Below are 26,367 nucleotides of genomic sequence, written 5' to 3'. Positions count from 1 at the left end.
TATATTATGGATATTGAGGTTAATTATACTATGGAATCATATTTCCCCCTAATTCTATGATTTAAGCTGTTTTTAGGTTGTTGTTTTTTTATAAAAAACACTCGAATCCAAAACACACCCGAATTCGACAAAACATTTTCAGGGAGATTTTGGCAAAATGCGTCCGAATCCAAAACACGCCCGCGCAACTGGATCCAAAACCAAAGCACAAAACCCGTAAAATTTCCGGTGCACATCTCTACTGTATACAATATTTACTGCATTCATGCTGCCATAGCTGACAGTTGTCAAGAGATGTGGACACTAACATAGTTTAGCACTGGCACTGCATTGCTGGAGTAAGGGGACATAAGCAACCCACTTGTCACAGAGTTTCTGCCTCTTTTTTGTGACAGTTACCATACTTGCAAGATTATAGCTGCATTACCGATAGTTTGTCATGTCCTTTATTGTTTTAGTAGGTTCCCACACTGGGTGGCAAAGCCCCTTGGAGACATCTGGTTGTCGGCGCAGAGTCAAGCCAGTGATGTCATCGTTTTTCTCCACTGGGAGCAGTGGTGAGAGGAAGTACGGGCACAATGGTGACTTGAACAGGTATTTGTGTGTTGTATGTTTTGTTATACTACAGTATGTCTTGATAAAAGGGACGCCGATCCCTGAAATGTTGACTACATCCAGTTGCCTGAGTGTGGATTTATTATAGAAATAAGGGGTCTATTTACTAAGCCTTGGATGGAGATAAAGTCGCTGGAGATAAAGTACCAGTAACAATGGTTCTATTCTTTAAATATATCTTTATTGAATTGATTTGGAAATTTGATCAGGAAAATACACATAACTTCATAGCACATGTAAATACAATGACTCAGTAACAAAGGCCAACAGTTATTCCAAATGAAACAGTACATAAACAGTATAGTCAGGTAATATACAGAAAGAAAACATGCCATGTGTAGAACAGATGACAGTCTGACCATGGGGAGGGATGATTAATAAACTTAATAAGTCAATTATGATTAAACAACATCATGGAACAAACAGCTGAATAGGTGAATTATCCATTAACATTCTGAGTTATCGCCATGTGGTATGCTGCAGATAATTACACATTTTGGTCTTAGTAGAAAAAGGTGATGTATGTATCTCTGTAATGTGCCCAAACCTCGATGAAGAGGTGAGTACACTTTTCCTTCTCCCATGGTGTTTCCACCCAATTCATCTGGAAAATGCAGGCTATTATTTCCTAAGAAAGAAGATAGCTCATAGTTCTCTATTGATCCAATGAAAAGTTATTTGGTCCACTGTACTTATGGCAAGGAGTAAAACAAAACCTGTGATTTACAGTTATACCATAAGAGTTCCCCTAAACAGAATACCTTTGCTTTCCTATTTGTGTGCATATATTATTCAGTTTATCACCACAATCACATTATAGATTAAGATTCCCAAATATCTATTAACTGTATCTTCAATCATATAGGTATGTTGTCCTTTATTTGGAGGCTATTTTCTTTAATTAGTCAATGTTGAATATTAGAAGATTATTCTTCTGTTGTCCTAACTAAAATCTCACCACTAGGAGCACTGACCCCAGAGTTACCACATATGGCCGATACACGTATTATGTAGGATGTCAGTGACTTTAGCCCATCAACAGTATACGTTTCTACTTTGCTACCTGATCTACGTTCCTGCCACCTTTCACCTTGATTTTCAGATTCTACTTTGTATTCAACTTTAAATTCAGTTACTGTGACTCCATCTCCAACTATAGTTGGTTCCTTGAGCTGTAATTTAATACTGGATGAATCAGCAGTGATGAGTGAGACTTCAGGTTTACCAGTGGGAAAGGTTTTCTCATTTTCTATAGCATCACTGGCAGTGCTGAGTCCTGGTTTAAACACTGCAGAGTATTTGAGCTGATACTTAGTATTAGGCTTTAGTCCTGTAACTGTGATCTTCTCATCTTTATTCTTTGTTATAAAATGTGACCAGTTTTCCTCCTCAGCAGATCTATACTCTATTTTGTATCTTTCTATGAACTCTTTCCCAAAGTCTGCTGGACTGATAGTGAGTTCCATACTATCATGTGTCCTACCACTGATAAAGGGGGGATTAGGTTTAGCTGGAGGCTCAAACTTTACACTCACCAAATCCCCACCTTCATACAAATAAATGGAGACCCCAGGATTACTCTGGTCTGGGACAGATGAGATAATGAATTTAGTCTTCTCACTGGATGCATTGGCTGCAGCAAATTCCTTAAATGCTCTTACACATCTCCTGGCCTTCTTATCTACATAATTGTCCTTGTACCATGGTGAGATGTTGTTGTTGTTATTATAGATTTTGCTTTCAAGATCTTGAAGCCAATAAGACATATCAGAAAGATATGTCTCCTCCTCATTAAAGGATGTAAAATTGAAAGACACAACATAATCAATCATAGGGTCAGATGTTAGTTTGTGTCTCTCAGTCTCAGTTGGTAAAACACTGATGTTGGGCAGCATTGCCAGATAGGAGCTCACAGTATCCATCTCCTGTTCTTTTCTGCTCAGAAACTCTGTAATATAGCTGTTTCTAAATGGAGATTGTTTTATTTTGAGTAAAATCTTAGCAAGATCAGATTCCTCTGATCCCCCACCACGGATAGCAGGTAAGATCTCTGCAAGTTTCTTCTTAAATTTGAGTTTAAATAGATCACACTGCTCTATGAACTGAATGATGTTACTCTTGATGTCAGGAAAGGTCTCTGCAACCGGATGTTTCATCAGATCGTTACAGTGTATGGTAACATCTATCATTTTCTGTATCTGCTGTTCTGTACTGAAAACAAGATCTGTACTAATGGATCTAATTATTTGATCAACTTTACTGTTAATTTTTGACAGAGGATACAGCCAGACTGTCACAGGTACAGCCTTCTCCCCTTTCTCTCCTAATAGCTTTGGGAGGTTGGCATAAATTTTTACGGCATCTTCGAATGTGACCGGATTACTCTCCAGGGCGAAGTCTCCATTAAACTTGCAGCTAAATGTTTTTACTTCTTTCCTCTTTTCCTCTGTAATTTCCACATTTCCCTGTCCATCGATTGTACATTGTGGAATATTCTTTATAGCGACCTCAAGGTTTCCCTGTATTTCCTGAAACTTCTCTGTTGTAGACACATCACGTTCAAATGTAAAGAAGGCTTTAGCACCATACAATATACCAGTGACCACATGGGTGGCCGTCCCTTTGTCAAACACTTCATGATGTTCTATGTTTTTGGCACCTAAATGCTCCATGCTCAGCTGCTCAAACTTTGTTGTTCTTGAGTAATTTAGAGTGACACTGACTTGATTCTTAGAGGCCTTAGTGTTATGAATGAATTTCCCAGATCCCGTAACATCTACCATACCAGCAAGTAAACTGAGCTTTAAAGATGCTGAAACATTCAGAGCTGATGATTTAGCTGAAAGAGTGTCTGAAGTTGTAATGTCAAATAATGTATTCTCTCGAGGTGTTGATGCCACGTGATCTGCCAATACATCGAGGTCCCATAAAGTGATACCTGAATAATAACAAAATATAAACAGTCATCTATTCTGCAGCAGATTCCTTCCTGACTCAATTGTAAACTTTAATTTTATATATTTGTTTTATTTTCCAATATATTAAATGCTTGCTTCTCCTAGAAGCTACAGTGAGTTTCCCTATCCATTGCCCTCGTTCTTCTCTGTTTTCCTGTATTGTCTATTCACACAATTTTTATGCAATGGTGTTTTGCACTCATGGTGTATTCTTTATTTTATGGTTATCCCATGTATGGCGGTGCCCTGCACTATGTAGCACTGAATAAGTAAATTATTATAATATTAATAAGAGCAAATTACATCTATACCAGTGCAATACAACAGAGGAAAATAAGCAGAAATCTGATGGTGATCATTGGAAACGGCTGTTGGGCATCTGCTACCGGCACCATTACCAGTATTATACTTTGTACCTTATTAAAGCCTTCTATACTGAATGTGAGTGCTGACCCTACACTTCTTCTGTGAAGGATGAGGTGATTGCGGTTTATTTCATTTTTATGGACCAACCACCAGTATTAATTATGCTTTTGTGCTTTGTCTTGTTTGCTTATATGGTAGGGATTGTGCTGGGAAACAGGTGATAGTGTGTGTGGCTGGAGGGATCCAACTACACAGAGAATAAAACAGGTGTGTGAACATTCCTAGAGGCTGCCATGTGGAGAGAACCCAGGTGGGGCTGTTGCAGTCAGTCCAGGTCAGGACTGCAGTCAGGATCCAGTTTGTCGGGGCTAGGAAGCCTTGGTACTTATATACGGGAGGTAGGGAAAACCATAAAACTTTAAAGACTGTGAGACTGTTGAGAAGCTGTAGTAGCCAGCCAAGCCACGACTTATAAGTTTCTGCTGCCAGTAAAACTTCTTATTCATTTACTGTATTTACAATAAATGCTGTCTTTGGATCCTGATTAAACACCTGGACACTGCACCAATAAACCCCTCTACCGAGCTAATTGCCCCATAGTGTCACTATACTGTATGTGTGTATATATATATATATATATATATATATATATATCCACAGTACAGAAGAAAGGTGCTCACTAGGGACTTCTCATTAATGTTTTGCAGAGTTAATTACTCATATATCACCAACACAGTGTCATGAGTCAATGCTTTGGTTAAAGGATGCAACCTTCATTAGGACACAACCCACCAGCCATAGCACTACTCAAACAAACAATACAATACAATACACACAATACAGCAATAAAAAAAAAGAAAAAATGTATATATAAATGTGAAATACCAGACTAAAATTTGCTGCCTTAATGGAATTGATTAAATACTACACTATTTGTAAATTTTACTAGACCTAATAGCGCCACATCTGATACTTGGGGATGTTGGAGAAGCCATTGTGATCTGGAAAGCTGTGCTGAAGCATCAATAACACTCTTAGGCCATATACAGTATCTGCTTACATTTTTCTAACTTCTAGCTGTGTTGAAAAGATTGTAACTAAAGATTTTTTGAAAACATAGAAACATAGAAATTGATGGCAGATAAGAGCCACTTGGCCCATCTAGTCTGCCCCTTTTTTGTATCCTTTAAGGAACCTGAACCCTTGTTGAGCCTTAGTTCTTAGTAATGATATTCATATGCCTATCCCAAGCATGTTTAAATTGCTCTACTGTATTAGCCTCTACCACCTCTGATGGGAGGCTATTCTACTTGTCCACTACCCTTTCTGTGAAGTAATGGTTCCTTAAATTTCCACTGAACCTCCCCCCAGCCAGTCTCAGTGCATGTTCTCGTGTCCTATCGCTTCTCTTCATTTGGAGAATGTTTCCCTCCTGGACTTTGTTAAAACCTTTGGTATATTTGAAAGTTTTTATCATGTCTCCCCTTTCCCTTCTCTGCTACAAACTATACATGTTAATATCTTTTTGTCATTCCGTGAAAGTTTTTTGAAAGTTTTGGCCACGCACCATTTTAGTCGCCCTTCTTTGTACGCTCTCTAATGTATTTATATCCCTCTGGAGATATGGTCTGCAGAACTGGACACAGTATTTCAGGTGAGGACGTATCAGTGGCATTGTTACCTCCTTTTTTCCTGCTACTGATTCCTCTCCTTATGTAACCATGTAACTGAGTTGCCTTTCTCATTGCTATTGGTTACCTGCCTTTAAGTCATCTGAAATAGTGACTCCTATACCCCTTTCATCCTCTGCAGTTTCCAGTGTAGTACCTGTCTATTTTCTATTCTGCTTCTTATCCAGGTATCCATGGTCTTATCCATTTAACTGTTTTATAATCCAACTTCACGCTTTCGTGTTTATTTAGCAGTCTGCCTTACTACAGTCTAGATATGCTACATCTACAGCCTCCCCTTAATATATTGTTTTAGTCATGGAGTAACAAAATTCAATTAGATTTGTTTGGCATGATCTTCCACCAGTAAATCCATGCTGTTTGGGATCCTGTAACTTGTTTGATTTAAGATATTCCACTATTCTTTTTTTTACTAGTGTTTCCATTCCTTTACCTACTACTGATGTAAGGATTATTGGTCTGTAGTTACTTGCTTTTTCCATGCTTCCACTTTTGTGCAGTGGTACTACATTCACTCATTTCTAATCCTCTGTAATTGTACCTGTAGCTAGTGACTTGTTGAATAGTTCTGTTAATTGTGCTACCAGCATATATTTAAGCTCTTTTAGTATCATTGGATATATATTCCATCTGGCCCCATTGATTTATCTACTTTCAGTTTTAAAAGGTTCTTTTAGGACCTTCTCTGTAAATGTTCTTTCATCTACTTTATTTTTATGACTGTCCTTGCAACTAACTGTGGCCCCATCACTTCTTCTGTAATGAATATAGAGCAAAAATAATTATTTATGTTTGCTATTACCTTGTTTCCCTTCAGCAAATTCTCACTCTGTATTTAGTCTCATTATTCCTCCATTTGATTTTCTCTATTCACTTACATACTTAAAAAAGTTTTGGCCTATTTATCTACTGACTGGGCAATTTTCTACTCAGCTTGTGCCTTTGCACACCTGATCACCTTCTTAGCCTCCTTCCATCTGGCAAGATACACCTCTTTGTCATTACTATTTTGAGTCTCCTTATATTTCCTAAAGGCCATCTTTTTTGTTTTCACACTAGTAGATACCTGTTTTATCAACCAGACTGTCTTCCTTTTTGGGGTGCTTTGCTAACCATTTTGTAACAGATACTTAGGGGTAAAAGTACATGTATGCAAAAGGTTTCTACTTATTTTACTTATCATGTACATAGTACAGTGTAGAAAATTATAGCTACAACGTGATTGGCTGCAATGGGCACTTTAGAAAAACTACTCCTTGGAGTTTCTGGATTTATTATGGGTAATGAAAGAAATCCCAGAAATGTATAATCCATATATATATATATATATATATATATATATACACAACAGCAATGGTGCGGCACTCAGAGACACTTTTTTTCAAAAGAAAGCTCACGGACACAGAGTTCGGATGTTCAACGTTTCAATCCCCACAGGATTTTTGTCAAGAAAACATGAAGTACAAGACAAGCTTACCTTATACCCCCCAGAACACAAGTGGACACACACAGACTGGCCGCGTCCTCCAGTGCGGGAGCCCGACCCAGTCACTGGCACGGACACATGACTTGAGCGTTCATATGCACGCCGCACGTCTCACACAAGTAGTGTCGAAGTCAAAAATATTACACACACACTTCACGTGCAAACACCACACAGAGTGGCATCTGTGCGTGGGCATTTTTGCCGTGCGTACGCATACCTGCACGCTACGTACACTGGTTCACAAGCATTGCGCATTGGCGCGTGGTATGAGTATATACGGTAGCATACACATATGCACAGAAAAGCTACAAAGACATAGTTAATAATCAATTCATATAGTGCACAATTTACACATAGTCTCCACACACATTGCCAGCAACTTACATTTACTCAAAGGATAGAACAATAGAGTTATCCAGCTTAACAGGATGTGAGGGGACAGAGCAAGGTTAGGACTTAGTGTTTGGTATCCAGATGTGCAGTATTTTGTGATCTATGTCCCGGTTATGTGCAGTTAATCGCATGTTTCTGCACATAGATATGCGCAGAATTGTAATATTCATAAATACTGTAAATACTTATGATATTTGGCGGGAACCCGGTGGTGGAGACCTGCAAGCACACCTGGACAAAGCATCGCCCATTCATTCAAACCAACCTATGACCCCTCATGTACTGTAAATGACCTGCCCCTTGACCTATGGAAGAAGAGATTACATTTCCTTTTGTATTGTATTTTGGACCCATTGTATAAAAGAAAGGCTCCCTGACCAGGCTCAGGCTTTTCTCTGAAGGTCATTTTGCTAAGACTGACTGAGACCTGGATCCTGGAGCGCTGGCGAACAAACGTATGTACTATTGGTTGTAGCTCTTCTGTGTAATGTTGTATTTTCTACTTGTATCTTTTTGAGTAAATATTGTTGATGTATTGGACGACAACATAACATTTAAACTACTGGTGTCGCATTCCATTCTTGTTTAGGGAATAAGGTGTATTCAGCCACTCGCGTCGCTAAATTGTGCAGACAGCGTGTTGGTGCGTATATGCAACGCGCATGCACATTTTAGGAGTTATTGTTTACATTTAGCGGCCACAGTGGTCCGAACCACAGTGTGATTAGGTATTGCTTTTCCTTGTAAGTAAATCAAACTTTACAGTTGGGAGCTCGTCCATTTCATCTCACACTCACGGACTTGCAGGGCCTAACAGACTTTGGTCTAACAACAAAGGGTGGAGGATGTCTAAAGTAATTTTGTTTTGTGTTAAAACTACCTAATGTTAAACCACGTCTGTCCTGTATAGTTTCAGAGGTGCTGGTGCGAACCGTGGGACAGCAAGGAAAAGCAATTTTTTTGTGTATGTTATTTTTGGCGCGAAAACGCGCACAAGCGTACAGATACTTTGCGTATACTCTCACATATTGTTGCCATAGGTTGTAATAGTAATTTTTAGATCTGCATAGAATCGGATAAGTTATTTGTTACACATTTGGTATATTTGTTTAAGTGGGTGCTTGTAAAACACGTACAGGACTCTGTTCAGGCCTAAAAGTTTGGGCAGCACACAACGGAAGTTATCCACGTGGGTGGCCTCCAGCGTGTGTGAGGGAACAAAGGTGTATCGTGTATGAAGCAAAAGCAGTAGAAACATAAATTTGCTGCATTGCTTACACTGATAGAGATAAGTGTGGAATATTTAGTTGCGAACGCACGGTGTACACGTGGTGCGGTAGAAGTGTACACGAAGCCTGCGTACGGGAATGCGCACATGTGCACGATTACGCGCACGGTTGCATGCTTATGCAAGGTTGCGTAAAGTAGCAAGCGTAACTTTTACCACACAATAGAAATAAATTTAAATGGTGGGATAAAAGATTTGTAGTTATACATTAACAAGTAACTATCCGATTGTAGACAGATTGCTCAAAATCTTGTTATAAGTGTACTACCTCCGGAGCAAGCTATTAATCAAAGGTGAAAGTGATTCACTTTCTGTACAGAAAAATATTGTGTATCAGAGTTGAAAGTAGGTGTGATTATATTGAAACCCGGAAGGGATCCCGTAGGGCGAGACACTCAAGCTAGGAGAAGCTTCGGTGGCGGGGTGGTTTGCAGCCGCACGTTTAAGGCCGGGTGTGGGGTTAGCCAGGACACCCCAGGTGACAGAGACAACCCCTTCTAATAAAAGTAAAATTGTCTACATGATCGTAAGGCACACAAATAACAAGTATTTGGGAGTTGTGCGATTGGACCGCACGTGTGTGTGTGATATGTGGCACAACGTGATACCATTTGCATGATTTTGCACAAATTGCATCCTCATACGCACTGTGTTAGCATACGCAAACGTGATTTGTGTAAGGGAGAAACTTCACTGAGCCCACAGGGAGTTTCTTGGTGAACATTCACTGGATAGGGTGATCGATAAGTTGTTTCTCACCCAACAAAATTCCAGTGGATAAAAACTAAAAAAGTTGCAGACCTGTAACCTGCACTGAAAAAGGTGGCATATTGATTTATTGCTGTTAATACGTCATACTTCCAGTGCTGAGGGGTCTGGTAGGGTTCTCACTGGGTATGCGGCAGTCACTACAGAAGTGGACTGTGGTACTTTCCTGCGGAGAAGGAGTTGGTGAAAGAACTTGGAGGACTTTCACCGTTTGCTTACTTTGTCCATTTGGTGACTATGCTTAAAAAATCCGCAATGGGAGCCAAATGCACAAGTGAGAAACGTTCGGCAGCCAGGGTTCAGGCTGGAGAAGCAGGGCCAAGAGGGACTGCTGGATATATAATGTGTAGGAAATATGGTCCATACACGGAGGCTTTTTGTGATGAATGGGTACAAATGACCGTGGATGATAAGGCATCATTTCCTAGGGTTGGTAGTTTTGAACCAGAGGTGCTGCAGAATGTTAGAAATAGGATATGTCTGATCAAATCCAAGAAACAAAGGATCAGACATAACGATTGTTTAAACATATCGCAACAAGATGGAGAAATGCAAAGGGAACTTGCTCGTATAGCAAAGTCCAAACCAGACAGGAATGTGAATGCGAGTGCACCACCACCGCCATATGTCAATGGAGAGAAGGCTGCTACAACCAATAGCATACCAGGAAATGATAGGAATGGACTTAGTAACTGTACTAACCCTAACCCATGTACATTGTACCCTGTCTAAATTCTCTCAAGGATTATGGTTCAGAGGAGGATGACGAGCCCAGTATGAACTCAGCCCTCTCTCAGACAACCACCATGCAGGAAACTCAGGTGGGCACAGCCCAACCGGTAAGAGCAGTGGCTATGGCTTCCACTGGAGGGATGGGTGAGATCATAGCCACCGGTAAGTACGGGACTGTTCATTGTGCAGAGACAGTAGCTCCCCGCACTGAGACAAACAAGAGTAAAGTGGTTGGGTTAAACCCTGTCCGGGTAATAGCAGTTCCCAATGGGAGAACGGACAACCAGGGAGTGACCCCCATCAGGAATATTGCCATGTATTACCCGTGGTCCAGGTCTTAACTGCGGTCAATCATGTCAGAATTCCCCGATCCCAGGAAAGATTTAGTCGGGTGCCAGAAGTTTATTAAAGATCTGGGGAATGCCCATGAACCCACAAACAAAGATTGGCGGACAGTGTTAAGAGTGTGCCTACCCCCTAATATTGACACCCAAAAATTCATAACTGATTGTAAGATAGAGACAGACAGTCCTCTAACTGAAGAATACAATCAGGAGAATGTAAGCCAGATTAATATACAACTAGGTTGTATTTCCCCACAGTTGTAAAGTGGAACAAGATTTTCACAATCAAACAAAAAGAGAGTGAACTGGCATCTGAATATTTCCATAGAGCGTTACAAGATATGGCCAGATACACTGGGATAGAGGATATAAAGAATGATGCGAACCACAGGGAGGTGGCTGTCTCTGTTTTAATGGATGGGCTGAAAGAGGCATTGAAAGTCAGAGTACAGACTTCTTTGCCTAATTGGAGGGGGACTACAAAAGATGCCCTGAGAGAATCTGCTATGAAACATGACCAAAACATCATCAAAAAACAGAATCGCAAGGGGAAAGGTTGATGGTTGTAAGTATACAGACTCTTGAAGGGATGACCAACCAACCTAAACCCCAGACCTTTGAAGAGAACTGCAGAAGGTCAATAAAATGTTACATTTGCCATATGGAGGGACATTTTTCCAGGGATTGTGGGAACACAGGGACACATAGTAAGTATAGACCCCCTAGACAAGAACATGAGCCACGTTATCAAACACATAGTCGGGACCAGGGAACACATAGAAGGATTTACGAACCGCACAGAGGGGAAACACGGAGGTACCCACCAAGGAAGGACTGGCAGGCCTCCGAAACCTCACAGATATCCCCTTCACACATAGTAACTGCCAATGCTCTGCTGGAGGGACCAAATCCAAAATAGAGGTCAGGTCATACCTGTAGTCTGCAGCCAGTGAAACTGATTGCTGGCCTTGGAGGTAAACCTGAGGTCATGGTCAGTGTAGCTGGCACCCCACAACCTTTTCTTGTAGATACAGGGGCGGCGAGATCTGTACTAAACTCTTCAACAGGTGTAATGACCACAGGAAAAACGAATTCAGCAATGGGAGTAACGTGAAAAGTGCAGCACTATCCTTTGACTAGACCTGCAGAGATTATGATAGGGCCCTTGCATACCAAACATTATTTCCTGTTGGCTGCATCGGCTCCGACTAATCTACTTGGCAGAGATTTGTTATGTAAAATGCGGTGCATCATATATTGTACTCATGAGGGTGTGTTTTAGATATCCCTGAGAACCATGCACAAGATATGTTAGACACCCCTCAAAGGCTAATGTTACACTCTACCATTCTAGACACATGTTCATCACAGGTGGAGGAAATTATCTCACAAATACTGGGTTCTCTGGACACTGGATTGATGGCAAATGTAGCCCCAGTAGTAGCGCAAATAAAAGATGGCAGGATAGCTCCAAAAATCGCCCATTATCTTCTGAAACCAGAGGTGGAATTAGGAGTATACCCTGTCATAGAATGGCTGCTACAGCAGGGCATCCTAGTCAGGATGTCCAGCACAGCCAATAGTCCCATCTTCCCCGTGAAAAAGAGTGGGGAGAGGGATTACAGATTAGTGCAGGATTTAAGGGGTTTAAACAAAATAGTCAACAGTCAATTCCCCGTAGTGCCCAATCCAGCTTTCTTCCTCATGCAGATTCCCTCTATCTCCAAGTACTTCACTGTGATTGACCTCTGTTATGCTTTCTTTTCTGTTCCTCTTCACCCCGACAGTCAGTACCTTTTCGCTTTCACCTACAGGGGTGTACAGTAGACCTGGACCCATCTCCCCCAATGTTTCATTGACAGCCTATGTATTTTCTCTCAGGCCCTACATGACTGTTTGCAATCCTTTCAACCTGAGAATGGGTCAGTGCTGATACAATATGTTGATTACTTGTTATGCTGTGATTCATTTGAGTCATCCCTGGCAGACACTAAACAGCTTCTGTTTCATCTCTCCCAGACCGGACACAAGGTTTCTAAGGATAAATTTCAGTTGTGCCGGACTAGGGTTAAATACTTGGGACACTGCTTGACACAAGGACTCAGACACCTGACCACAGACAGGATACAGGCCATCCGTGACATGACTCTGCCACAAAACCAGCAACAAATTTGCACTCTTCTACAAATGTGTGGGTATTGATGGAATTTGATTACAGGGTTCTCTATTCTGGCACTACCACTGCAATAAATGGTTTCTTCAAGCAAACCAGAATGGGTCTCTCATACTGAGGAATCTAAACTGACGTTTGAGAGACTAAAAGAGTGCTTGTCTCAAGCAACAGCATTGGGAATGCCAGATTACGAGAAACCTTTCGAGTTATACGGTACCGAAAGTGCTTGGTGCGCGGCAGGAGTCCTAACCCAGAAACATGGTGATGTCAGCAGACCGGTAGCCTACTACAGTGCACAACTGGACACTGTAGAACGGTCTCTCCCCACTTGCCTATGAAGTGTTGCAGCCATAGCTTTGTTGGTAAGTAAAAGTGAAGACGTAGTGCTAGGGCATGACCTGACAATCCATACACCTCACGCAGTATCAGCCTTGCTAAACTCCGCCCAAACCAGACATGTCTCATCTGCTCGGTTTACAAAATGGGAACTATCACTGATGGCCCCTGTAAACATCACCACAAAAGGTGTAGCACACTAAATCCTGCAACTTATTTGCCGAGTGTGCCTTGTCATGCACAAAGGATGGAGGATGAGAACGATGGTGAAGGAGGATTTGGTACAGACACTGATACGCATGATTGTATGGAATACTTAAACCAAACGTTCACTGCGAGACCTGACATTAGTGACAACCCACTGGAAGACATAGACTTTACCTTCTACACTGATGGTAGTTGTCACAGACAGATGGACTCAGGAGGCCTGTGCACCAGATACGCAGTTGTAGATGATGAATGTATCATAGAAGCTGAACCCATTGGTCCACCTCACTCAACACAAGTTGCTGAGCTGGTAGCACTGACCAGAGCATGTGATTTGGCAAAGGGTAAGTCAGCTAATATATACATGGACTCTAGATATGCTTTCGGAGTAGTGCATGATTTCAGGGCCCTGTGGTGCCTCAGATATTTCATGATGGCAGCTAGCACACCTGTGGCGCATGCGTCACACATCAAAAGGCTTTTGACAGCCATACAGGAACTGAAAGAGTGGCTGTTATCAAGTGTAAAGCACATACCTACAACCAAGACCCAATTTCACTTGGTAACAACCGAGCGGACGAAGCTGCTAAATCAGCAGCAAGCACTACCACACAAATTAACACCACTCAACTGATGACATTCAATATGGTAAGCACGCAACAATTAATTGAAATGCAAGATGTGTGTTCCCTACAGGAGAAGGTGTTCTGGAAGGCGAAGGGATATGGTCAGGAGTCCTCAGGACTTTGTAGAGATGGACAAGGTAAGCCGGTGGCCCCCAGGGCATATCTCCCAAGTCTAGCTGAGGTGGCACATGGTCTGACTCATCTGGACAAGGAAGGTATGTGCAAATTAGTAAGAGCCTACTGGAGTGCACCAGGGTTCTCTTCTCAGGCGAGCAAGAAAACAATGAAATGTCTTACTTGTTTGAGAAAGAATATTGGTAAGACAACACCAATGGAGCCATCCCATATCCCTCCTACAGATGGACCTTTCCAGGTAATACAAATCAACTTCATACAGCTACCACCCTGTAGAAATTTGAAGTATGTACTCGTATGCACTGATGTCTTCTAAAACTGGGTAGAGGCATTGATACAAATACGAAATGATAAAAAACAGGTGCTATCTAAAGTATTAAAACTTTAAAAGGTGAGGCAGATTCACTCCAATCCCTGAGGCTTTCTCCATATTAGTACACAGGTGTTGCTACGCTGTTGAAAAGACAATTACAAAATTCAACCTCGCGTTCCCATAAAGGTATCTTTGAACCGGTATGAATGAGATCAATCCTATCACAGATAATGATCACAGGGAATGACACTTACATTTAAATTCAGTCTCGAATGCACTGAAAGGTATCTTTCAAAAACCCCATACGTTATGGACTGGAAGCAGCAAAACCAACGTGCATAAAAACATACACTGGTTTTATTCACAAACTGGAACAGACATGAATACTGCAGCAAAAACGTCCTGCAGATGGTGGGTTTTCGTCACAGCATGGATAACTTCAACGCGTTTCAAGGATTCTCTCGCCTTTGTCAAGAAGTGCTGTCTGAGACCTGGCATTCCTGAATTTATCCTGAGATGTTTTCAGTCACATGCTATCCTTGACCAATCCTGAGTAATGTCCAATCTTGTCAAGATATATAGCAGCTGGTTCGTATATACACAAATGATAACGCTGCAGAATTCAGACTGAAGCATATCACATAGAAATAGATGTCACATAATTACATATAAAAATATACACATAAATAAAACAAATACATCACATCTCAACATGATATCTTACTTAAAAGACTTTTTGGTCACGTGATCAGTGATCGTCCGATAGTGAAGCGCTCGTAAGGACTTCATTTAATAGTGAGACAAATTCCACATAATAAATAAAACTCAAAGACTTCCGGTTCCGGCATGAAGGAGTGAGCAGAGGCTCCCATGTGCTCCTCCGTATCGCCAGCACCACCGCTCGTTTTGCCTGCTCACAGACCTAGCATATTATCCCCGCTGACTGCAAGACGTCCAGGGCACATTCCGGTGCTAACCCCTGCCGTTATGGAGAAGTTTTTGGGCCCGCTGGCGCCATCCAAGTTACCGCCGCCGGCGCTCCCTCCCAGACAGGAGAAGCGTTGTGTTGAACAAAACACTTCCTCCTGCACGGATTCCAGCCCTGAGAAACCAGCTGAAAGAAGGCAATCTTCACTGCTACGGGAGATTCCAAGGTGCGTTCTGATGTTAGTACAGGGGCCTCTTCTCCAACTTATGCAGACATTGTAGCTGCAATACATGATACAATGGCGCCATTGCTGCAGAAAGCAGTCAGCGACATCACAGTACAGATTCAGCAGCTTACACACCGTGTCACAGACACCGAGACTCGTTTAGGTACCACAATGGATGATGTTTCAGGTTTACAGAAGGCTGTCACATATCTGGAAAGGGATAATAAGCGTCTTCTAGAAAAAATTGACAATATTGAAAACCGTACACGGAGATGCAACCTCCGTATAGTGGGCTTGCCGGAAACATTAATGGGCCCGGGGCTGGAAAATTTTGTGCGCATTACTCTTCCAAAACTCCTTCATATTGAGGCCGAGTGCGTAGACTTAGTTATAGAGAGAGTTCATCGAATGGGAGACCTGTCGCGGGTTCATAATAATAAGCCGCGTGTAGTCATCTTTAAGACTTTGAACTTTTTGCATAAATCCGCTATATGGAGAGCTTATCGTAAAACAGATTGCCTTAAATGGGAGGGAGCCACGCTTCGTATCTTCCAAGATTATTCCGTGGAACTTTCCCATCTTCGCAAATCTTTTTCACCCATTTGTGCCCTATTAATATAGAAGAAATGCAAATTTGCGTTGTTATATCCCGCCCGTTTGAGAGTGTTCCAAGGATCCTCTTCCCTGGACTTCTCCAATCCCCAGGATGCTGAAGCATATTTCAAAGAAGTCTCTGCCTCTAATATGGATGTCGCTGCTGACACTGTAGAAGATTGATCCCCTTGCTGTACTACGTATCTTTTCGTTTTCTAAATGTGTTTCTTGAATAGGCCTGTGATGCTTTATTCTATTTTTACATTTAAAAGTGCTGGCAACGGATGAGTAGCCTCGCCGTTGGTTTATATAAATAACGTTAATTGTTAAATAACATAGATGTTTACCTGAAGTCAAATTTCTCTTATGATTATCCTGATGCTTGCATCAGTTCATATTGAAATGCTGCTTAAATTGATAATGATCTTTCTTGCCTGTGTGTTTTCTGGTTCCCCCTATGTCTTTGTTTACTCTCCTGCTGTGTTTCCCTTCCCTCCTCCTTCCTGGCCCGTTGTTTTCAGAGATGTTAGCAGATTTTTCTGTTTTGTTTTTTTTTTGTCATATCAGCCTTTGTGATGTATATATATACAACAAAGTATGTCTACTATTAAGGTAGGCACTTTGAATGTAGGAGGTATTAATACTCCGGCAAAACGGCGTAAAATACTGATGTACCTTAATAAACAATCTATTGACATAGCTTGTTTGCAGGAGACGCACCTGGTTTTACATGAGACAAAAAAATTGCAGATGCTTAATTGGGTAGTTCTAGGCGCGGCTTCTCTTAATTCAAAGTCGTGTGGCGTAGCCATTCTGTCAAAAAAATCTTTACCGATTGAAGTGTTATCTACTACGGCAGACCCTGATGGCAGATATGTCCTCATAGAATGTCAATTAGGAGAAAATAAATACTTTATTTGTAACGTTTACGCACCTAATACATATAAGAAATCCTTTTTTATTTCCCTCCTGACAGTACTATACAAATGTGATCTGTCCTCCCTAATTATATGCGGAGATTTGAATTTGGTTTCGTCTTTATATTTAGATAAATCTCAATTTAATAGGTCTTCTAGACCCTTACCTAAAATGGGTGTTCCTTGGATAGCTAAACGACTTAATCTTGTTGACACATGGAGAGCTTTAAACCCAATTGAGAAAGAATTTACTTGTGTTTCAATGGCTCATAATACCTGGTCTCGGATAGATTATATATTAATTGCTTCTGTGCTTTTTCCACATACACGTCAAGCTACTATAGAGACGGTTTCTATTTCAGACCATGGTTTAGTATGGATAGAATTGGTTTACACAAAAGAAAAATCTGGCCGACCTTACTGGAAATTTCCCTCACATTTGGGGAATTCAGAGGGTTTTAAAAATAAGATTTTGTTAATTTGGAAAACATATAAAATGACTAATGCAGTACATGAATCAGAAAACCCTTCTCTGTTCTGGCTTACTGCGAAATCTGTTTTAAGAGGCAAGATAATTTTTTTATGAATCTCATGTTAAACGACAACGTAATACCCTATATTTAGAAAGTCAACAAAACTTATCTCTGGCATATCAGTCATATAAAACTAATCCTACAACACAAACCAAAAACTCCTATTTAATAGCTAAAACTAATTTTAATGAACTGCTAAGTTCTTCTGGTGAGAAATATTATTTTAATGTTAGTTATAAGTTTCACCGCTATGGGAACAAATCGGGAAAACTTCTTACTACTCTGTTAAAGGGATCTCGAAAACCTATGTCCATTCATCCTCTACAGTTAGCTGATGGCTCTTACACATCGTCAAATGCTCAAATTTCTAAGGTTATGAGGGATTTCTATGCTGAATTGTATTCTCCCCCTAATTCACCTGTAGACGATCCCTCTCCTACCCTGGCAAATTCTCATGAACCCTATTCACAACAGTTCTGGGATAGCTTACCACTACCCCAAGTTCCCCCGGCCCTTGCCTCCTCTTTAACTTCTCCTATTTCGATTAATGAAATTTATGACACTATTAAAAAACTTAAACCATGTAAAGCCCCTGGCCCAGATGAGTATTCCAATGAATTTTATAAGCAATTGGCCTCGCAATTGTCCCCTATTTTACAATCTGTTTTTAATCATATTATGACTGCTGGGACCCTCCCTCTATATTTTACTGATGCTGTGATCAAAGTCTTGCCAAAAGAGGGCAGAGATCTTTCCCTGCCGGGATCATATAGACCGATATCTTTGCTCAATGTGGATTTTAATATGTTTACATCTATTTTAGCGCAAAGACTTAAAAACATCCTCCCTGTCCTGATCCACAAAGATCAAACTGGTTTTATTGCAGGAAGGCACTCAGTGGTAAATTTACGGAGAGTTCTTGCAGTCATACAACATGAAAATACTCAATCATCCCCAGACTCGTCCCATAGTTTGATTCTCACTTTAGATGCAGAAAAGGCCTTCGACCTTTTACTGTGGCCCCATCTGTACCATACGCTGGAAAACTTTGGTTTCCCAGAGTCTTTTATTTCTATTATAAAAACCATATACTCCTCACCTTCGTCTTCTATATCTTGCAACGGAGTAATGTCCCCTCCCTTTTTATTACAACGAGGAACGAGACAAGGGTGTCCCCTTTCCCCTCTCCTTTTTGATTTATCGATTGAACCACTAGCTGTTGCCATTCGTGAATCTGATCGTATTCAGGGAATCACATTAGGGTCAGAAACATTAAAAATAGCTTTATTTGCTGATGACACTCTTTTATTTTTAGCTGACCCAGAACAGTCATTACCAGCTTTACTTCATTTAATTTTTTCTTTTGGGAAAATCGCAGGTTATAAGATAAACATTACAAAATCGGAAATCTTATTGCTAGGTAAAACCTCACCGTCTACATTTTTAAACCCTGACATTCCTCCTTTTAAAATATCTAAATCCCATTTTAAGTATCTGGGCATTAATATCTGCCCTGATCTAACCAACTTGTACAAAGTAAATTTTTCTCAGGCGATAAGTAAAATAGCTTTGAAGCTAGAAGCATGGAAGGACCTTCCGTTATCTCTACTTGGTAGAATAGAAGTGATCAAAAGTGTTCTGTTTCCCAAAATATTTTATTTCATACAGATGCTTCCGATTTCTCTCACTCGTTTTGATATACTTAAACTTGAAGCTCTGTTTTCAAAATTTATATGGCGTGGTAAACGTCCAAGGATTGCCAAATCAAAATTGAAGTCAGCTAAAAAAGATGGAGGTTTTGGTTTTCCAGATTTAAAGGCTTACACCCTAGCAGTACAGCTTCGCTATATAATTGATTGGTTCCACAGCACGTCACTCTATTCTGACCTCGAGCTAGAACACGCTATCTTTTCCCCATATTCTCCGGCTGCTTTAGTTCATTTGCGTCCCTCCCAAATACCATCTAAGATTAAAGAACACATTTTATTTAAGGACACCTTTTTAGCCTGGACTACTATAAATAAGAAGTGTCATAGAAATCCTCATTTCTCCCAGTTTATCCCCTTTTGGGGCAACCCAGCTTTATTACCCTCGTTACAAAATGCCGCCTTTTCACAATGGAAATCCAAAGGTCTAGATTCATTTAATAAAATTTTTGATCCTGGAGGCTCTATTTATTCATTTCCAGAATTATGCCATAAATATGACCTCCCTAAACATCACATGTTCATGTATTTCAAGGTGCGTCACTTTGTATATTCCATCAGCTCTCCTTCTCACTCAATAATGCCTAAGGGCCTAGAAACTCTTCCCAAAACACTTCCCAATAATATTGACTCCCTACTTAAATCTGTTTGTTTACGTCCTTATAAAGTGCAATCCCTATATGCTATTTTACTGTCCTGCTCTCCCACTGATCAATGGGATAATTTGCTCTTGAGATGGAAAAGTGATATTCCAGCCCTGACGGATGTTGCTGAAATTACTGATCCATGCTTAAGATCCCTTAAATATCTGGGATCATCGTATCTTCAGGAGGTACATCTGAGAATGATTCACAGGGCATATATTACTCCGCTACAACGTAAACACATGTTACCTAGTGAAACAGGGAATTGTATTAAATGTGGAGTTTCCTCAGCATCTTTTCTACATTGTATGTGGGAGTGCAGAAAAGTTAAATTCTTCTGGAATAAACTCTTAGTATTTATTAACCAATTGTTTTCTATAAATGCTCATCCAGATCCGCTGGCATGCCTATGTTTAAATTTTAAAAACTGGAACCTAAAACAGAGGATTTGTCCCTTGCTTAGTGTTATACTTACTCTTGGTAGGAAATGTATATTAATCAGGTGGGTCCAACGCTCTGCTCCTTCCATTATAGAGGTTAAACAAAAGCTCTTACAACTAATGTATTACGATTGGAAAACATCGTTGTCATTACATTCTTCATTTGGACTCTGCAAATTTTGCTTAAAATGGAACTGCTTTATCGAATTCCTAGACCCTTCTACAAAAGCACATGTATTAAAAATGATAGACTGTAAAGTGGTGACATCCAATTTGTGTATATAGAACTTCTGATTTAAATCAGTATTTTCAATGCCTATTTTGTATTAATGTCTTACGCTAATATTTTGAGTTGTCTTAAAGGCTGACATCCATTATTCCATTATTTTTAGAGCTGCTAACACCTAAGGGGCCCTACTCACTGGCCGACCCGCCGCCGAGCTGCCCAACGGCGGATACGGCCGACGAGCGACCCGGCGGCGGGGGGGCAGTGACGGGGGGAGTGAAGTTTCTTCACTCCCCCCGTCACCCGGCTGCATTGAAGTGCAGGCTAATATGGACGAGATCGTCCATATTGGCCTGCATGTACAGCCGACGGGAGACCAGCGATGAACGAGCGCGGGGACGCGCATCGTTCATCACTGGAGCCTCCACACTGAAAGATATGAACGAGTTCTCGTTCATTTATGAACGAGATCGTTCATATCTTTCAGTATATCGGCCAGTGTGTAGGGCCTATAACTCTTCCCCTCCCCCCACTTCCCTTCTGTGTGTTCCCCTTACCTATCTATCCTCTATCTCTATTTTACCTTTAATTAGTAATTAATACAGAGTCAGATTGTTCAAGGTTTACCAATAGTTTTATTGGCCTTGTGATTGTTTTGTACAACTTAATGCGATATAAGCTTGTTAAATTTTCTGACATGTAAAGTTACGATTTCACTTGTCTATCATAAAACCCTAATAAATATATCTTTAAAAAAAATAAAAAATAAAAAATAAAACTCATGTGCCGAGAAACAAACCCTGTATGGGTTAAGTCTGCTGATGTTATCAACAAAAGAAATAATAAACCCGGTAAAAATTACAAAACGGCCCCCATAATGCTGGCCGCACAGACTGTAATAAAACAGGTAATCAGATCAAGTGTGTACCTAAACATAAACACACATGTTTTCCACGGCATAGCAGGCCAGGGTATCTAAATGCGCTATATCGGTAATCCCGATCACGTGACCGAGGTTTTAACCAATCGCGGTACTCTGCAAATCTGATGAATGGAAAAGACCAACAGTTACATAGTTGCTAACTGAGACCTCACCATCAAGAGGAAAAGTTACAGAAATTGCCATTAAAATGAAGCAGCTATATTCTAAGTGTTAGCATACAAATAGTGATAGTAACACAGAGAAAAATAATATAAATGGTTTGTGTGGTATTTTCAAATACACAAGTCAATACAAACAAACAATCCCAATAGGGAGGTCTCATTTACATAATCTCTCAAACACTTTTATGTACGAAAGCATGCTGATGCGTTAATATCTTTATTGTTCACACGCTGCTCCAATAGTGAAAGGCTGAACATAAGTAAAGGGTGTCCTTCAATTCGTATCCACTGTCTCTCCATTCACATAGAGTGATTCTTTTGTCCATAGCAGCTCAATAGTTAAAATTAATGGTGTCAGAAAAAAAGAGAGAAAGAAAGAGCAAAAAAGATCTGTTAGTGATATGTATCTCATCAACAATACGAGGACAGATTATATGAACCATTTAAATTCAAACTCTAGGTTTAACCCGTTAGAAGCTAGGGTTCTAAGCTGATATATACCCTTCATTTCCTCCTTAGCTAAAGCCTTCTCCACATTATGTGTTCTCCAATTTCCTTTTACTACCTTTATTCCCATGAAGCTTTTTAGGCCCTTCAAATTACACACATGTTTTTCCTTGAAGTGTGCAGAGACACTATGCGAGTCTAACCCCTTTCTTATATTCCTGGTATGTTCAAACAGTCTTTCTTTTAGCATTCTGCCTGTTCTCCCAACATACTGGAATCCACAATGACATTCCAGCAAATAAATAACATTTCTACTACAACAAATAATAAAATTTTTTATAGGGTAGATATTTTGCGTCTGATTAGATCTGTACTCCGTGATCTTTCTATCTATGGTACAACTCTTACACATAAGGCAAAAGCCACAGCGATAAAACCCTTTTGATGTTATTTGCTGGAATGTCATTGTGGATTCCAGTATGTTGGGAGAACAGGCAGAATGCTAAAAGAAAGACTGTCTGAACATACCAGGAATATAAGAAAGGGGTTAGACTCGCATAGTGTCTCTGCACACTTCAAGGAAAAAATAAGAATTTACTTACCGATAATTCTATTTCTCGTAGTCCGTAGTGGATGCTGGGGACTCCGTAAGGACCATGGGGAATAGCGGCTCCGCAGGAGACTGGGCACAAAAGTAAAAGCTTTAGGACTACCTGGTGTGCACTGGCTCCTCCCCCTATGACCCTCCTCCAAGCCTCAGTTAGGATTCTGTGCCCGGACGAGCGTACACAATAAGGAAGGATATTGAATCCCGGGTAAGACTCATACCAGCCACACCAATCACACAGTACAACCTGTGATCTGAACCCAGTTAACAGCATGATAACAGAGGAGCCTCTGAAAAGATGGCTCACAACAATAATAATAACCCGATTTTTGTAACAATAACTATGTACAAGTATTGCAGACAATCCGCACTTGGGATGGGCGCCCAGCATCCACTACGGACTACGAGAAATAGAATTATCGGTAAGTAAATTCTTATTTTCTCTAACGTCCTAAGTGGATGCTGTGGACTCCGTAAGGACCATGGGGATTATACCAAAGCTCCCAAACGGGCGGGAGAGTGCGGATGACTCTGCAGCACCGAATGAGAGAACTCAAGGTCCTCCTCAGCCAGGGTATCAAATTTGTAGAATTTAGCAAACGTGTTTGCCCCTGACCAAGTTGTTATGATTCCTGTACTCCAGACCGGAGGAGATCTTATGGCAGGGATCTGAGTACAGGAAAAATATGCTGGTTGTGGGAGCTGGAGAGCCTAGTAACCCCTGGCGCCCTAACTCCGTTGTCTCGCCCGTGTTATCAGAAATCCCCTGCGAGACTATGGTTGCTTGAGCCCATGGCAGCCGCGTTCGAAGGGCGGATTATGTCTGCCCAACCCCGATGCCCCCGCAGGTCTTAATGGGAGACAAGGGGAAGTCCGAGACAGGGTGATAACAAGGGGCCCTCTGACTAAGCAACCAGGCCAGGGGTTACAAGCTAACTAACTAAATCAAAAGGTATGTGCGGACTAGCCGCCAGGGAAAAGGACAACCAAAAGATCCACTGATCCGACACTCCTATCCGGCACCGCTGGACACCAGAGTGGATCTTGTGGAAGCGGAATCCTCCGCAAAGCTCCAGAACACAATTTAAACAAAATAATAAACAGTAGCGGACAAGCCGCAACACACGGCTGCGCCGCGACTCACGAACACCACCAGATGTTAAAGGTGCTCGGTCAGACTCCAGGAACAGATGGTAACTTCCGAGTACAGGTTCTCTGAGGACAGGAACAACCGAATAGACCGGGACTGGGAACTCTCTGCAGCAGACACAGGCAAACAGGAAGCTATCACCGGCGTCTGTAAGAAGTCCTGAGGGTGCCTTTATTCAGGAACCCTCCAATCAAAATCCAGACAGGGCAATCAAATAGAAATGCCGTGCAGCTAGCATGCTGCACGGCCAGCACATAGTCAGGGTAATGAGAATAGACCCAGCAACGGGGAACGCGGCTGAACGTGGCGTCCCCGTTGCTAAGGTCAGAGCGGCACCGTGCGCCCGGCGTCTTAGCGTTGCCAGGGAGCCGACGGCTGAACGCGCACGGCGTCCCTGGTTGCTAGGCGCCGGGCCGCACGGCCGAGCGGACCCCGGCGCCTAACACAAGTAGCTGCTCGGCAAAGTTGTAAAGCCGAGACCCCTCGGGCAGCCGCCCAAGATGAGCCCACTTTCCTTGTGGAATGGGCTTTTACAGATTTTGGCTGTGGCAGGCCTGCCACAGAATGTGCAAGCTGAATTGTACTACAAATCCAACGAGCAATAGTCTGCTTAGAAGCAGGAGCACCCAGCTTGTTGGGTGCATACAGGATAAATAGCGAGTCAGATTTTCTGACTCCAGCCGTCCTGGAAACATATATTTTCAGGGCCCTGACTACGTCCAGCAACTTGGAGTCCTCCAAGTCCCTAGTAGCCGCAGGCACCACAATAGGCTGGTTCAAGTGAAATGCTGAAACCACCTTAGGGAGAAATTGAGGACGAGTCCTCAATTCTGCCCTGTCCATATGAAAAATTAGGTAAGGGCTTTTATAGGATAAAGCCGCCAATTCTGAGACACGCCTGGCTGAAGCCAGGGCTAACAGCATTACCACCTTCCATGTGAGATATTTTAAGTCCACAGTGGTAAGTGGTTCAAACCAATGTGATTTTAGGAATCCCAAAACTACATTTAGATCCCAAGGTGCCACTGGAGGCACAAAAGGAGGTTGTATATGCAGTACCCCCTTGACAAACGTCTGAACTTCAGGCACTGAAGCCAGTTCTTTCTGGAAGAAAATCGACAGGGCCGAAATCTGAACCTTAATGGATCCCAATTTGAGGCCCATAGACAGTCCTGTTTGCAGGAAATGTAGGAATCGACCCAGTTGAAATTCCTCTGTAGGGGCCTTCCTGGCCTCGCACCACGCAACATATTTACGCCAAATACGGTGATAATGTTGTACGGTTACATCCTTCCTGGCTTTGATCAGGGTAGGGATGACTTCATCCGGAATGCCTTTTTCCTTCAGGATCTGGCGTTCAACCGCCATGCCGTCAAACGCAGCCGCGGTAAGTCTTGGAAGAGACAGGGTCCCTGCTGGAGCAGGTCTTTTCTTAGAGGTAGAGGCCACGGGTCCTCTGTGAGCATCTCTTGAAGTTCCGGGTACCAAGTCCTTCTTGGCCAATCCGGAGCCACGAGTATAGTCCTTACTCCTCTCCTTCTTATGATCCTCAGTACCTTGGGTATGAGAGGCAGAGGAGGGAACACATACACTGACTGGTACACCCATGGTGTTACCAGAGCGTCCACAGCTATTGCCTGAGGGTCCCTTGACCTGACGCAATATCTGTCTAGTTTTTTGTTGAGGCGGGACGCCATCATGTCCACCTTTGGTTTTTCCCAATGGTTCACAATCATGTGGAAGACTTCTGGGTGAAGTCCCCACTCCCCCTGGTGGAGGTCGTGTCTGCTGAGGAAGTCTGCTTCCCAGTTGTCCACACCCGGAATGAACACTGCTGACAGTGCTATCACATGATTTTCTGCCCAGCGAAGAATCCTTGCAACTTCTGACATTGCCCTCCTGCTTCTTGTGCCGCCCTGTCTGTTTACGTGGGCGACTGCCGTGATGTTGTCCGACTGGATCAGCACCGGCTGACCTTGAAGCAGAGGTCTTGCTAGGCTCAGAGCATTGTAGATGGCTCTTAGCTCCAGGATATTTATGTGAAGTGATGTCTCCGGGCTTGACCACAAGCCCTGGAAATTTCTTCCCTGTGTGACTGCTCCCCAGCCTCTCAGGCTAGCATCCGTGGTCACCAGGACCCAGTCCTGAATGCCGAATCTGCGGCCCTCTAGAAGATGAGCACTCTGCAACCACCACAGGAGAGACACCCTTGTCCTTGGAGACAGGGTTATCCGCTGATGCATCTGAAGATGCGATCCGGACAATTTGTCCAGCAGATCCCACTGAAAAGTTCTTGCGTGGAATCTGCCGAATGGAATCGCTTCGTAAGAAGCCACCATTTTTCCCAGGACCCTTGTGCATTGATGCACTGACACTTGGCCTGGTTTTAGGAGGTTCCTGACTAGCTCGGATAAC

At 42.0% G+C, this 26,367-nt stretch overlaps 1 protein-coding gene across 1 annotated transcript in view; it reads right to left on the bottom strand.

The window, feature by feature from the left end:
- Nucleotides 1-828: 828 nt before the first annotated feature.
- Nucleotides 829-26,367, bottom strand: part of LOC135057489 (stonustoxin subunit alpha-like) — a 120,330-nt gene continuing 94,791 nt past the window's right edge. The window contains exon 3 of the mRNA XM_063963366.1: nt 829-3,553. Within this exon, the coding sequence (XP_063819436.1) occupies nt 1,542-3,553 (2,012 nt within the window). The 3' untranslated portion in view covers nt 829-1,541. The remainder of the gene's footprint in view (nt 3,554-26,367) is intronic.

The sequence above is a fragment of the Pseudophryne corroboree genome, chromosome 3 (genome assembly GCF_028390025.1).
Source record: "Pseudophryne corroboree isolate aPseCor3 chromosome 3, aPseCor3.hap2, whole genome shotgun sequence".
Lineage (NCBI taxonomy): Eukaryota > Metazoa > Chordata > Amphibia > Anura > Myobatrachidae > Pseudophryne > Pseudophryne corroboree.
This window is presented reverse-complemented; position numbering and strand designations above follow the sequence as displayed.